Raw genomic sequence first — 16,733 nt, forward strand, 5'->3', positions numbered from 1 at the left:
CTCCTCATATGAGGAAAATAATCTGTATCTGTTATTTTTGCCTGTGTGCAGAAATAAAATAAATGTGTATTAAAGTGCCTACCATAAACATAGCATAGATTTGTTATTCAACATAGTTATTCAATCAATTTAAATTTTTCTTCTGATGGTTTGGGATTAACTTGTAACATATTCATGGCATTAAAATTATGTCTGAGCCTTACGCATACAGAAGAAATAAACATTTGCAGTTAAACAGTCATTGTTGCTAGGCAGGACATACTCTCCCATGCAATCAAGTTGAAATAATGCTCATTTGTGAATTAAGAAACCTGGATTGTCTTGCTGATGTTTCAGCTAAATATAGTGTGACACCAAATAAATAATATAAACCACTTCAGATTTTGGTTTCTCCATGTGATCTGCCAAATGAGGCAGTTGAACTAAATGGCCATATAAATTCCCTATGACTCTGAAACTCTAGTTCTTTATGATTCAGTAGACAATGCCTTTGGAACAGTTCCTGTGAGTTTCTATTGTTGTCTTGATCTTTTTTTCCTACTCGTTGCCATATTTCATAAATAAATTTCTTCCTCATCAGTGAATTTGTGGAAATAACATGTTCCACTTTATATTTTCTAATCTGTCTCTTATTTCCTTTGGTCCAAAAGTGTTGCTTTTCTTCCTAATGAATGTAACCAAGTTTGTTTAGATGTAAAATAGGAGAAGAGTATATCTGCTTAGCCAAAGAAAAACAAACCTACTTTTGAATGATTCATACTGATGATTGCAAATATGATGATGTTGCGCCTAGGGAAGTCACAAATTATACAGAAGGTATAAAGAAGAAACAGTCAATGCAAACATTATGAAGAAAAACGGAAGTTCTTTTACATCAGTATCATTTTGCATTGCTTTAGGGGAAAGACCCTGACATCTTACTCAGAGATCTGAGTTCCCATGTCTCCTTTACTGGCAATCACTCAAATTCCTGAAACTACAGAATGGAATCTTTAACTAATATTTTGCTTATACTATTGTATACTAGAAGTCATTATGGTACCAAATGTTAACGAAAATTACACTTTCATGGTTGAATTGCAAGAGATTTATGTTTGAAAATTGATTTACCGTCTTTATTTTGTAGAATGGGTTTCACTGTTTGCGTGACCCCCATGAACAAACGTGTATGTGTGGATGTGCGTGTGTATACACACACACACACACACCTGAGTGGTTCTCCATGGAGTGTATACTGATACTGTTTCCAAATTTGGAACAAAACCATTTTATTAAAAATTTATTTAAAAATATTTGAAGATTATTAAAACTTCACACATAGGAAGTACAACATTCTGAGAGCATGAATTAGTCTTATATTTCAGTACCAAGAGTATTTAGGCAAAATTGAGATTGGCATATTTTTAATCACATAAACTTCAACTCATGAGATTTATAAACTTTAGATTTATTTATTTGCTTTAGGTGTTTTGTTTTGCTGTTGTTGATGTTATAATTCTGTTTTGTTTAATTTGGGTCAGATATATATTTGGATACTTAAAACAATTCGAAGGTTTGAAGGGGCCAACTCATTCGTAGAAGGTTTGGCTAGCAAGTGCAAGGCCTACATTCAGTTTCCAACACCAAAAATAAGTACATAAATTAAAAAATTTTCAAAATTTGAAACTGCAATATTGGGAGATAAATTGGATTAAGTGTTTTCCATTTACTTATTTTGTTTACTTTGTCTTAAATTCTATTCTAAAGATTTAGCAACTATTGGGATTTTCCTCATTAGTAAAATGTAACTACTAATACCCAATTTTATGTGCTATTTAGGTGTTAAAAAACTTTGATATGTGTAGTTCCTGACACAAGGTAGTAACTAATAGCTTTATTTTAGTGAATTTTGTACTAGCAATATAGTCTTAAGTCAAAAGTGTGGTGACTTTATAAGAAATTGAGGTTAATTTTTTAACAAAAATTCAAGAAATGCTTAAAATAATTTAAAAATTAGATTCTCATATTTTTGAATATTGCTATCATCTTTCACATAAATGTTTAGATTCTAAATATGATTTTTAATTTAAAAGCATTTACATGGAGTTTAAAAATGGAAGCAGTTGCTCTTTTAATTTGTTTTCACATTAATTCAATAAGCATTCTCTGACTTAAATGAATAGTTATCAAACAAAATTTATAGGTAGTAGGGATAAGAAGATCAGTTATATTGTCTAATCTGTTTGGGGGTTGGAGTTTGGAGAAGGAGATAGACATGCACAGAGGAATAACAAAATACTACAATTACAGTTATAATAGAAATATAAAAACCATAACTGGCAGGGAGACAGAGTAATTCATTATAAAAATGAATGAAACTAAGTGTTAAGGTGGTTCTGTTAGAAAAGGGAGAAGTAATTTCCTTTCTAAGAATTCATTCTATTTTATGGATCTTCTTGCCTTCCCTCATTTTTATTAACATACAAATATTACAAATTAATAAGTTTTCCTTGTTCACATTTTCCTGTTCATCATCTTAACAAGGATTTGTGTGTAGGCACTTTTCAAGATTGATGACTGAGATCACTGACACCATTGAAAATAATTTCACTTTTTAATTTTTTTAAAAATTTAAGTTAAGCATGCCTTGTCCTTACTTCAGTTGCTCATATTCCTCAAGCATAAGCTATAGGTAATTTATGAAATGCTTAATTTGATGCCTTTAACATTGCAGCTATATCTGGTCTATTCTTTAAATGTTTGATGAGAAGATTTCTAAGTTTTGTCAACTTTATTATACAATACACACTTACATATCTCCATATTTTACCTGACATTTGACATAAAGTAAAATACTATATTGGTTAAACAAGAACTTAGAGCTCCAATTTTTAAAAACCACAAGTTTAAACTGTTATAGTTTAAGGAAGGGGGAGGATCCAAACAATTGGAAGAAATCTAAATACTATAGTTTATTTTTTCACTTATCATCCCTATGTGTCAGCTCTTCTTGCAATACTTTTGCTTTAGGAGTATTTTTTTAAAAGTAGAATAGTGAAAAACATTTTATCAACATTCAGAATTTCTATAATCTCCCTAACTTATTTTGAATGGTCTTAACCCTGCTTACAAAAACACCAGTTACCTAAAACAGGTACATCAGCGTTACAGATCATGTTTCTTATTTAAACATAAATAATTCCAACTTCAAAAACTTTCTCAGTATTGGTCTGTTTTAATAACACTTGTGCCAGAAACAATTTTCATCTTAATCCATATATATTACATGTATATAATATCATATATGCATATATCTGTTTGGTTCTATAAATACATTCACCCTATACAAGTAGCTAAAGAAACAAAAGTAGAATAAAGACACAAGAAAGTGATTTTAACCAGAACTATAATTAGTTCTTATTCTAAAAACTCATATATAGCAATAGATATTATCTCTTGACTTAAAAAGTATGACTTTTTCAGGTTTAGAGCTAAAGTATGTCAAGTCATTTTAGGCAGAGAAATGCTAATTTATTCACAATAGCCAAGCTATGGAAACAGCCAAGATGCCCCACTACTGATGAGTGGATCAAGAAAATGTGGTATTTATACACAATGAAATTTTACTCAGTCATGAAAAAGAATGAAATGTTATCATTCGCAAGTAAATGGATGGAACTGGAGAACATCATTCTGAGCGAGGTTAGCCAGGCTCAGAAGACCAATAATCATATGTTCTCCATTATATGTGGTCTTTAGATCTAGGGCAAATATAGCAATGTTGTAGGACTTGAGTTACAGGACAAGGGGAGAACATATACAGGAGGTATGGGTTAGATAGACAGAAAACTCAAAACATGAAAGCATTTGATGTCCCCACTCTAGAGGAATTAATACAGAAACCTTAAAACGACAGAGGTCAGCACAAGAAGGGGATCAGGAACCAGTATAAATACCAGTTAGGGATCAACCTGGGTTGTAACACATTTGTACATGAAAGCAATGCTAGGAAGCTCTCTGTATAGTTGTCCTTATCTCAACTAGCAAAAATGCTTTGTCTTTCTTATTATTGCTTATTTCTACTCTTCAATGGAACTGGAGAAAAGTGCAGAACAGGTTCTGCCTGGAAGGGAGAGGGGAGGGGGGATAGAACTGGAGAAGAGTTCAGAACAGGTTCTGCCTGGAAGAGAAAGGGGAGGGGGGAGAGGATGGGGGTGAGGGAAGGAGGAAGAAATGACCCAATGTATGCACATGTGAATAAGTGAATAATAAAAAAAGAAGAAGAAAAGAAATGCTAATTTATAAATAAAGGGAAATAGATAAAAAAGAACATGTAATAGTCCAAAAACATTTAAATCTAAGACAATGTGATGTATAGAGAGAAAACTCTGGGAAGTTGTGAGACAAGTTATGAAAATCTCTATTAGGGATTCTGACTGAAACCACTGACAATTTTTGTTTAGGACAGGACATGATCAAATGTGTATAACATTGGTCATGATAACAACACAATGCCATGTTGAAAACAGAGGTTGATAATGTAGACAGTTTTTGTGACCTAAAACTGATAAAGCAACATCTTCCAATATATCTTAACAAAGATGCACAGTAAAAGTATAATTTATGTCAATGAGCCTACTCTTACTGTCATTCTACTAAAGTAATATTACTGTCTTTGGACATGTGCACAGAAACTAAAGAGACTATAACAAATTTTCATAAAATTATATGAAGGAATTATTGTTATATACTTACAATCCACTTATTATTCTTCATTTTTTTGGTAGTACTGGGGTTTTATCTCAGGGCCTCACACTTGCTAGGCAGGCACATTACCACTTCAGCCACTCCACCAACATTGTTGTGTTGGGTATTTTCAAGATAGGTTCTCATGAACTATTTGCCCAGACTGGCCTCAAACCAGGATTCTGTTGATCTCTGCCTCTTGAGTAGCTATGATTCCTGGCATGAACCACTGGTACCTGGCTTGTTCTTCTTTTTTAATACTGGTAATCAATGACCCCAAAGTTAATTAATGGGTCTTGGTAATTGCTTGAAAAATAATTAATAAGTAAATAATTGGGATAATAGTTCAAAGAAGTTTGGAGGTGTCTGAACTGAGAAAATATCCATATGAATAGAGAAAAAGGAATATATTCAAGAGAAATTTCCTGAAAGGAAGTTTTAGGGCTTTGTAATGAGTCAGATGCAGAGGGTAAGTTATTGGGGTCAAGGCCCTTCAACCAAATAAAAGTGTGACTGTTTAAAAAAGACTAAGAATGATTTTATAAAATAAATATGATGTAGAGAATAGGAAGTTGCCATGGGCCACCTTGTCTTAACAGAAATTGATGCATTCCTTTTTTATGTACTCATGATGTAGTAGTTTCTGAATTCTTGATTGAAATTAGAATGCTTAAGTCATCTGAGAATTATACTGTTTTCCTGGACTCAGTATTAAATAAATCATATGTGTTAAATTAGAAAATATTTTTCAATCTTGGGTTGTACTTCCCCTCAAAAAAAAGAGAGAGAAAAGATGGAAGATCAAAATAGTTTTCAGATTTTAAATTTTTTCTTTAAAAATTAAAATGAAATGCCAAAGCCATGCTGTTGAGACAAGTGTGATGCTACAACCACTCTATGTTACAGACTACAAAGATATGTTTCCTATAATCCCTGTGATGATCTCATGGTACAGAATTTATTAACACTATGAATTGCAGAGGGGAAAATTATGGGTTTTCTGCTTTTGTTTTCTAGCATGGGTGATTAAAGTACCAACCACAATATTTCATGAATGCTGTTTGCCTCTTTTTAATGCACAACATAATTTTTTAGGGTATAAATTCCATGCTGAGTCAGTCTTTCCTCTTGTGAAATAGTAGTAACTTCTCAGCAACCAGAGATCAGTGGAGTAGTGCAGTTTCCTGAGGGGTACGAGCAGAGTAAATCATAATACATCCTGAGAATTCTTGCTTGGTTCCCCAAATCCTAGTCTTAAATATCCTACTTATAATTTTTTTATTGCTCAAGGCAGTGAACAAGGAATTCTCAACACTGCTAGAATTTTCTCTTCTACCTCTTCTGAAAAATCAAAATAATCCCTTTTTTTAATGCAAAGAAATTATTCAGAAAGACTTGATATTAATGCTATATGCAATTTCAAAAACAAAATTACAATGATTCAAATAAATATCAGTCTTGCTATAATATATATTCACTTTTGTGAGAACAGAAAAATCATTCATATTAAATATGAATGGTCTGTAATAAATGGTGAAACAGATCACATTTAAATTACTTTGATTATTTGTGTAGCATAATGACAAATTTCTACAAATGTTCATAAGAGTATGAAGCTCAAGACATGTAAAGAACAAAAGATTGGGTTGCCAGAGTTGCTCAAATGGTAAAGTACCTGCCTAGCAAGCATGAGGCCCTGAGTACTGCCCCTAAAAATGTATTTTTATATGTGTTTTTATTTACTTATTTACTTTATGCATTAAAATGTTTGAGTAGGAAATAAGGAATTCGATTCCTTTTTCTCTTTTTCTACACTGGCTTTTTATTATAGATAGTGGGAGTACATTGTGGCATTTACAAAAGTTCTTATAATATATCAAATATATCACACTTGAAATCATCCCCTCCACAATTCCCCTTTATTTCCCCTCTCCCCATTCCTGGAATAGTTTCAACAGGTATCATTTTTATTTGACATAAACAAGTCAAATAACCAAATAACCTTAGTCACCTATCTCCTGTGTGGAACTTATTTTATCCATATTAAAGTATTATAATTATGGTATTAGTCCATTGTGTTCATGTGAGAATTAAGTGATTATGTTTCTGTGGTTGTGTGCACATGTGAAATTATATATAATCATATTTTAGTATCCATGGATGACTTTAGTTCTGTTCATTTGGCAGATGTTTTATTCACATTATTACTAGTATATGTTGAGCTTTGAACTAGTAGGTCCTGGAAACATGAAGAGAAATTAGATACAGTCTAAGAAGCCCACAATCCAGTGGAGAAACTGGCATAACCATGTAATTAATATACAGTGTGATAAATTCAATGAGAGGAACAGAAATTATGTTGCCATTGTCTCAGTGAAGGCAAGATAGCACCTGATTAAAAAGTATTAAAATTATACAATCCAGGATTTGGTACTTAGCTCTGATGGCATAGAGAATTAGTGCTGACCATGTCAATCAATAGATGCTCAATTTTAAGGAACGAAGTTACAGTTTCTAACAGAGACTGATATTCTGGATTCTTGATTTTGAGTTTCATTTATTTGAAGTCTCATAGATGAAAATGTTCACAAGCAGTAAATGTGGATGGTTACTTAGCAAAAATCTAGGAAGTTATAATTAAAAAACTAAGAGTGGCAATGAGAATAAGTAAAAGGGGGTCATACTTGAATGATTATGAGTATGTGACATAGAATTTGATGAGCAGTAAGGTAGAGTGAATAAAAATAGGGATAATTTAATAGGTATTTCAGATGTTCCCATTTTGGTGACAGCAGAGGTGATAATGACTTAGTGTTAAGAAATATAAAAGAGAGAAGAGCTAGCAAAGATTTTTCTCCCATTCTCTAGGTTGTCTCTTGATTCTGATAATTTCCTTTGCTGTGCTGAAGTTTTTTTTTAATGTGATACAATCCCCTTTGTCAATTTTCACACTATTTCCTGAGCAATTGGAGGCACCTGCTAACTGAAGACCTGCAGTAGTCAAAATACTAGATGGGCATTAAGAGAGAAGATAGCTGATACCAAAATACTACAAAATGCCAATAATGAAAAATTTATGTTACACAGCAACTACATGAACGTTTGTTGCCCTTTTTGGCACTTGAAATCTGAATAACTAGCCAGATTATTTACAGGAATCCATAAACTTGTAGAAAGGGGTCCCGATGTCTACCACAAAAGAAAAGAAGATATTTTCACTCTTCAGTTCCTCTCAGCAAGTGAATGGCAGGGTGGCCAAAAGCAGTCACGTCAGATGTATTGTATGAAAGATGCTGAGATTACTGAAAATCCAGAAGTACCCTGGTAGTAGAGAAATGTTGAGGAGACTGTGTCAGGGATCTAACAGATCCTTTGGGGTCATGATAATTTTAGTGATTTCTGTTGCCCAACCACCCTTCCAAGAAATCTGATTTAGCAAGAGTTGATTTCTGGCTGTTGGGTACAATCAGCCAGAAGAAGTGAAAGTAGAAACAGAAGAAACATAATTGAAATTTAAGAATACAAATACCAGAAGGCCAATTAAATAAGGAATGTTTTAATTATTGCTGGTTTGTGGAATAAAATTTTGACAATATACTCTTCAGTAGTCGTGTATTAAGTTTCATTGATATAACTGCTTAGGGCCTTTAATAAATGATGGAAGATGACTCAAAATACTTCCTGAACACCTACTATGAGACTGTTGGGCAGGGAGAATACAGTGGTGAACTAATTAGCTCCCTGCTCTTCAGGACCTGCAATCTGTTGCCATTTCAGATTTTTCTGTTGCCTTTGATGGATACATTGTCAAGACATAGATAGAGAATAGCATTAAACTCCATCTTCAGTATTGCTTAGTGCATGCAATCCTGCATTGATAACCAGAGGCTGTTAGACTTCATTTTTAATTGAGAAAAATGTTTGTAAATCATTGTCCTTATGATATCTTATGTTTATTCCATTCTTTTCTGTGTTTCCTTTCACCCTACCTTCTATTTTCTTATCTCTTCTTGAAAAGCAAGTTCTGCTTCTAATGAGTCACATCAGTGAAAATTAAACAGGCTCCAAGGCAAAAGCTAATAACTGAAGAAAGAGTGAACTTGATTAACAATGTGGATTTGCAATGAAATACTCTATTATGTCTCTTCTTGATTCTGCAGATTCTTGCTGAATGTTATGGTAGAGCTACTGATGATAGCATAAGAAACAATTTTTTTCCTTAGCTGAAATCTTAGAATTAAGTTTTCCTTTAATCCATTGCTTTATATCAGAGAAGATATTTGCATTTAATTTTACATTTAAATTTAGTAAATATACTCATAGCCTTGTAGTATTCTCTTAATATTTTGAGATTTTTCATTATCCTCTTATTATTTAAAAAATATTTGAGATTCAATGTTGAGGGGGATTTGTCCTTTCAACAATAACCTTTCACTTATACTTTTTAATAATGTACATATTTTCATTAAGATATAAATCTGTTAAAGGGAAACAAGAAAAAATCTATACATTTTAAAGTATTTATTTCAAAATTGAACTCAGTATATAGTCTTTACTAGTTCTTTCCTGCTTCCTTCCATCCAAGGCCCCGCCTTTGAGGAGGCCTGCTGGAAGGGGAGTGAGAAAAGAGAAACACACTCTTTGTCAACCAGACTTTCAGAGCAGGCCTTAAGTCAATATGGTTGTGACCTCACAGACATACCAGCTTCACATACAACTGAACTTGTGACCAAATCTATATTGATTTTTTTGTTTTGATGCTTCTTATACATGTTGGGGAATTAAGTGACCCACAATGTTTAAGAGTGTGGGCTTAAAACCTGCCTCTTTCACTTACAAACTATATAATTTTGGACAATTTATAAGGAGTTCAGTTTTCTCATCACTGGAAAAATACAACAATAGTGTCTCTTACAGATTTATTGTGATAATCACATATGATATTATACTGAAGCCAAGTGCTATCTAGCATATAATAAAGTTCAATAAAACTTATTGTTCTTTCAGCAATATAAAAGACTTACTATCATACATGTATTATTAATTATATTGTGAAGTTTTAATTGGATGACCTTACTTTCCTGAAGTTTTGACTCACTATTTTCTTTTCTTAGTACAATTGGCTATGTCTATGTGCCTTTAAATTTTCCATATTGCCTAAAGAGTCAAATTTGTTTTGTTTAAGAGTCAAGATTATTGCAGTTTGGCTCTATCAGCCCCAGCTTCTAGGAGCCAAAAACTGAATTCCACCCATAATGATTTCCTAAATGTGTTATAAATAAAATCTGGGATTTCTTACAAGGTTCTTCAGAATGATCTTCTTATTTGATATGTCTTTCTATTTGTCTGCATGTGTTTTAAAAAGCTTACAATTGCAATAAACTGTAGAAGGAAAGAACATAATATAAAAAGAATTGGCACAATCTAGCAAGTTTTATTAATATAGGGAAAGCAAAGTTGAGAGGTAATTCAGTATTCATTTCATTTTCTTAATTTTTCATTCCATTTCACATTTTAATTAGTGTTAGCTTTATTTATAGAAAAAGATTGAATGTCAGAATTATTTTTGCAATGCTCCCCCCCAACTCAGTACAACAATAAAGAAAAAAAAAAAGAAAAAGAAAAAAGAGTTATAATCTCAGAGAGTCTGAGGTCACAGATTTGAATGGGAAATCCAGTACCCATATGACTACTGGTAGACATGACTGAAGACAGAAATAAGACTTAATATCATTTATTTCTTAAAGTTGAACCCAAAGTGGGATAAATATCAAAGTTATATTAAAAATTTTATTTGTTTTGTGAATTTCCTTGGTAAACTTCTATCCCATTGCCCATCCCCTAAATCTAAATAAATTATTCCATCATGACTAATTTCATGAACAATTCCATTTTTGTTTTGACTGAAATGCCAGAATGATAGTCTAATATATTTCTCAGTGTACAAATCTTTGTTGCTAGAATGAATTTTATTTTGTTTCATTCTGTGAATTTCCCTAGTAGTTAGATAACGCTATTCTTCCCACCCTTACCAGTAATGTAAACAAATCTGGGTTCGTGGAAAAATTTCCTTTTATGTATAGTAACATCATGTTTTCCATGAGATGTGTTGTTTGCATTTATTTATATCAAGTTGAAAACTTTACCAATTGCTATCTTATCAGCAAGCATAGTTGATGGTGTTTGTATATGTGTTTGCATATTTGTGTGTTGATACATCATACTAAAATGCAAATCTTAAGAGTAATTTTTCATCTTTCTTTTATATATTGCTTACTATATAATGACATACTACATGTAAGTCAGTTTCTAATCCTGTATTTCCATATATGAAAAGTTATTATCAAATACTTAATTATTTTACTAATATTTTGAAAATCCTTTTCCTCAAAAGATTTGATGTACAGATTTTATGCTAATTTTATAGATATTTAGAACTTTGTCTAATAACTGCTTAGAATTTGGGAAATACCATGTCTGTGTGCCTTATATAATTTGCTTTAGAACTGAGATAGATTATGATATTAAAAAATAAGACTAAATGATGAAACACTTTTCCTTTTATATAACATACAGACATGTAGACATTTCCCATAATTCTGAAATAAATCATGTTACTCTTAAAACTATCCTGAAGTCATTGTAAGTTGGAATTTCTAAATTGAACAATTTAGAAAATTTTCTTTTATAAACTGTAAACTCTTAGACATGTTTCCTAATCACCTTGACTTTAGTCTTTCATCTAAAATTGGTGGTAATACTACTCCTATATGAATCATTTTAGGTTGAGTATTCAGGACTATTTGGAGCCTCTTACTATCACCTCAGGAATATCAGAGACTGACAGGTACCATATTCCAACTCCTCTAGCGATTCTGAGAGGAGAACCACAAAGCCAAAAAAAAAAAAAAAAAAAGAGCAAGTAGCTGGTTATTTGTTCTTTTAGCTCTTCATGATGAAAGCAGACAGGATCACAAGTTTTCTCTGGGGTCAGAAAAGAGAAGAGGCTCTCTTCAATTTTCCAGAGAATTGGCAAATGTAGTACCATTGGTAAGGATGATTTGGACTGAGGGATTTCAGTGCTAATGCATGGAAAGACAGGGTGAGATTGAGCAAAGGAAAAGGATGAAGATTATGTGTTAGAATTTGTTTGAACATTAACTAAAAGTAGGGGAGGGAAAAGAGCCTAATCTGTAATCCACCCAGGCTTGTTTTTCCTAATTTAATCTATGTTATATGTGTAAGGATTTAAACAACAACCTCCAATTACACAGGACACCTTGTCTTACCTCAGTATCTTGTTGATTAGTTTTATAAATAGGACAAATGTGTTACAACACACCACAGACTGAATAAATAGCTCGCTAAATGGAGAGCCTTACTTTAGTGATATTACTACTAATATGTGTCAAGATTACATTTGGGGCATATAAAATTGTTAAATAATTGCATAGTAAAATAGCCAGAAGAAAACATTCTGAACACTGAATGTTATGTTTCAATAAACTCTCAATAGATGAATAATTAGAAGAGAGACTTCCTACTTATTTAGAGCATAGAAATATAGTTTAAAAGAAATGCAGAGAACATCAACAAAGCCAAGAGATATTCTTGCTAGGGAATTCTATTATCTTGCTATATTCACGCATGCAAAGGCATTAATTTCCTTATGATGAAGATTATTATGTTGAATGGATAAACCAAGCTCAGAAAAATAAATATCTCATGTTTTTATTCATATGTGGAATACAGACCTAAAATAATAATAATAATATGACATGATTGTAAAAGGGGAACCAGTGAAAGGGTGGAAAAAGGAGAGAGTGATGAGCATGTGAATATGATTCAAGTGTACTGTATACATGTATGAAAATAGAGTAATGAAACTACCAAAAGCTGTTAAATGTGGGAGAAGACAAAGAGGGTTAAGAAAATAATAGAAGGGGTGAATTTGGTCAATGTGTATTATATACATGTATATAAGTATCACAAAACCCCTTTATACAATTAATTTAGGCTAATCGACAAATAAATATTTCATACCCCTTTGAAAAATGTATCTTCACTTTTGCATATAAAGAATACTGAAAAGTCATCATGTTAGTATGAGATAATAGAAGAAAATTCGGTGCCTGGAATACAAGGAGAGCCTCTGCATTCCTGCAGATGTTTAATCAATAGTGCAGAATCCACACAGAAAAGTTGAGAACTGAGAATTTAAGAGCAAATAAGAAGATTGACTAACACATCCGATTTTTTGTATATGTTTCGTATTTTTTGATTTATCAAAAGTAGTTTGGCAGTACAAAAAAAACCATAATTTGGCGAAAGCCAGTATAGCTTGAGCCTGCTCAGAAGCTCTGGCTCCCCAAAATTCATCATTTAAAGATTGGCAACTCATCTGTTTTATGCTGTTGAGAGTAATATGAGTCTCATATCACCTCATAAATGCTTGACACACATGCTGGTTAATATTATCATCTCTAAAAGAGTCTAAGAAAGAAACTTTAAAATTTTGTGACAGAGAATACATTTATAACCTTGCTCAATCAGCAATATTGCTGCTAGCAACAATCTCAAGTTCACTGTTCTACTGAACTGCTGGACTGCAGCATGACTGGCTGGTTATTTTTGCTTAAGTTTTTTTTCCTTGAATATGTGACATTCAGCTAATTATATGACTTAATATCTGACTCACCCATACAGTGATTTACTGGCCACATGTGGACATGGTATTACTCTATTCCCAGTGAAAAAGTATACAGATTGCCCCAGAAAAAATAAACTAGAGTTCTAGTGCTAGCACAGGTTATATTTTGTGATTTTTTTTTCTTCTGTCTTGTGGTTTTCAGCACATCAGTTAGCATCTTTTACAATACCTGTTTGGGCTATGTTCAGTTGTAGGAACTTTACATGTGAATTTATCATTCTCTGATCTTCAGTTTGCTCTTCATCAGCATCAGACTCATGCAACATTCTCCAATCGTGTCAAATATGTCGGTTTGTCTCCTAGACCAATCCTGTTCTCTAGAAATATTTTATAAACTTCTTTTTGCTTCTGAAATGGAAAATACTAAGCTCATATTAATGATTTTTTTTACCGTTTAAGAGATGGATACCCATACAATCGTGTCAAAAGTGTGTTTAGTCAGTCTTAAAAGAGTGGATGTTGGCAAAGATGAAACAGCATGCAGGACTTTTAAATATGTAGTAAGAAAATTTCATAAAAATATAGTTAAGTAATGTTTTCCTGAAAAGATAATTCAGTAAAATGTAATTTTCACTCTTTTCAATTGTGTCATTTCTTATCATTTTTACGTTATGGTGAAAATAAAGTATAAATGCTTCTCTACAGCAAGAATCTTCTAAAAGCAATTGGTGAGGATTTGTTGTAGCAGAAATATACAGAACCATGTTAACCTCATATTAACAAAGGTTCTGGGCATTTTGCATGAAGAAAAATGGTCTATACTAACAATCTTTAGGAGATACTTAACCCCCACAGTATTCAAGTTCATGTTATAATAAACTGGGTTGGGATTATAGATTAGTTTTAATATGTGAGTGGTGCCTACGATAGTACTTCAAAAATTATCAAATCCTCGATACACTATTAATCTCACAAAAGGCTGTCCAGTTTGACATCTGTTCATGTATAGCAATGGTTTTTTAACCATTTAACTGAAGATCAGAAATGATAAATTAACATGTAAAGTTCCTACAACTGAATATAGCCCAAAAAGGTATTGTAAAAGATGTTAACTGATGTGCTGAAAACCACAAGACAGAAGAAAAAAAATCACAAAATATAACCTGTGCTAGCACTAGAACTCTAGTTTATTTTAAAGGTAGTCCTATTCTTAATGTCCTTATCATGAGTGATATCTTAATTCAATCAATGGCATGGAACTTGGGCAGAAAAAGTCTGATTTAGAGATTGAAAATGCAAGATCTTTTATCTACAAATTCATAAATACTATCATGTGTTAATGTTTTCTCTCAGTAGCTCACACTAGGTGGTGTAGAATTTGCTCAACAGAGAAAGATGAAAGACACTTGATATAGGTAAATGGTATAAGAGATCTAGGAATTTTTAAGAGCAGAACATACATTTTAATTAAGATTTAACGTTTGAGAATTTAATTAATGGGGCAAAATCTACAAGGAAGAGAAATTTGAGAAGTTTTATTAATGCAACCAAACCTGAAAAATGCAAAATAGAAGAGCTGTTGTATTTGCTTTCTTTTGAAAGGCATACAAAGGAGAAGAAAAAACTAGTATATTGAGTTTGTGTGTGTGTTTTTCACAAATGTGTAGATTGAAAAAAATTCAAATGAATTTTTTATAGATAGTAAATTCTTGTTTGAATAAGATCTGAGTTTCCATTTACCATCTGATTAATTCTTGCCACTTTATCACATTAATATAGTTCAAAAAAAAACATGGTATTTCAAGTCAAGCATCCAAAGATTAATGTGATCGAATCAAAATAGCACCAAAAAACAGTTGGAGATAAATTCAAGGTACTTTCCAAAGATGTCATGTAATACAAGAATGGAATTAGGTTACATAAATAAATTTTTTCATGTTCTTTTTAAGTCCCTGTTGCTCTGTGGAAAGATCAGAAAGACAAATTCTGTCTCTTCCTATATTTGCATTCCATAGGGATTTAGAGAGCTTAACAGGTAAAGCAAGTGACTTGAGGATGTCCTAAAAAGGAACAGAAAGGACAATATTTCATCTTTTAGTATGGGCTTTACTACATTCCTTAAAAATCTTAGACAGTCATATTAAATATAATACCTTCATTTTTCTTTTCTTCCTCATATAGACCTATAGAAGAAAATTGTAAGTAGATTTGTTTACAATCCTATAAGGAATTGTACTTTTCCTCTAAACTCAGAGTGTAAAAAAAGTCAAATTCATTCAGTAATGTATGTAAAGTTGTTGAAAAGACTTAAGGTTGACAAGCAGTGCATATTGGAATATTAATTCCAATATGTTTTACTTACTTAACAGAACACCATATGGTTTAGATTGCCTATTGCATGGCGACAGAGCCCTTGTGAGTTTACCATCATAAATTCACTTACTATGAATTTGTATCATATGTCTTTGTGAAGATAACAGTAAGAATATTCTTAAAGAACAGATTGAATACAAATGACAATTTGAGCCCTATACTGGGAATTAACATCCTTATTGAAAACAATCTTTCTAAATTTGTGATGAGTTACTGAAATATAATTTTACCAGGCAGATTATTTGGGTGATTTTTTTCACATAGTGAGAAAAAAAATCATGCTTGTTCCTCATTCTTCTTTTCATACATACCATTTTAAGAGTGAATGTTTCATATTTATTTTTCATTTTTCCATTAATTTTTCCCCTTCAGGTGTAATCTAGCTCCTGTGGTGGAGTTTGCTGCAGATGTGGGAACTAAATCAGATTTTATTACCATGAATCCATCAGTTGTGCAAAGAGCATTTGGAGGCTTTCGGAATGAGAGTGACAGAGAAAAATTTGTGCATAGACTTTCCATGCTGAATGACAGTGTCCTTTGGATTCCTGCTTTCATGGTCAAAGGAGGAGAGAAGCACGTGGAATGGGTTAATGCATTAATCCTTAAGAATAAACTGAAAGTGAGAACTGCGTATCCATCATTGAGACTTATTCATGCTGTCAGAGGGTAAGTGACTGGGAAGGACCAGTCTGTCCTTGGCACAATAGAACATATAACTAATCATTTCCATAGACAGGAAAGAACCTCAGTAAAATCTCCAAGTGGATATATATTTTCATTATTTTATAATGGTTACTTTATTCACAACATGAATTTTGTTTGTGTGCTTATTATTTCAACTCATCTTCTTTCTAAGCAAGTGATTGAACGTGACACTTATTCATGTCTGCTCATGAATGAACTACTGATTTTTATATTTTTCTGTGCTAAAGAGTAATAAGAATTCATAGTGAAACTGATGAGTCCTTATTATAACAAAACTACA

The 16,733-nt window shown here is 32.2% G+C and overlaps 1 protein-coding gene across 1 annotated transcript in view; it reads left to right on the forward strand.

The window, feature by feature from the left end:
* Window positions 1-16,733, forward strand: part of St8sia4 (ST8 alpha-N-acetyl-neuraminide alpha-2,8-sialyltransferase 4) — a 99,559-nt gene that overhangs the window by 36,550 nt on the left and 46,276 nt on the right. Inside the window, exon 4 of the mRNA XM_074077033.1 lies at window positions 16,121-16,414. Within this exon, the coding sequence (XP_073933134.1) occupies window positions 16,121-16,414 (294 nt within the window). The remainder of the gene's footprint in view (window positions 1-16,120; window positions 16,415-16,733) is intronic.

This window comes from Castor canadensis, chromosome 6 (genome assembly GCF_047511655.1).
Source record: "Castor canadensis chromosome 6, mCasCan1.hap1v2, whole genome shotgun sequence".
NCBI classification, from domain to species: Eukaryota; Metazoa; Chordata; class Mammalia; order Rodentia; family Castoridae; genus Castor; species Castor canadensis.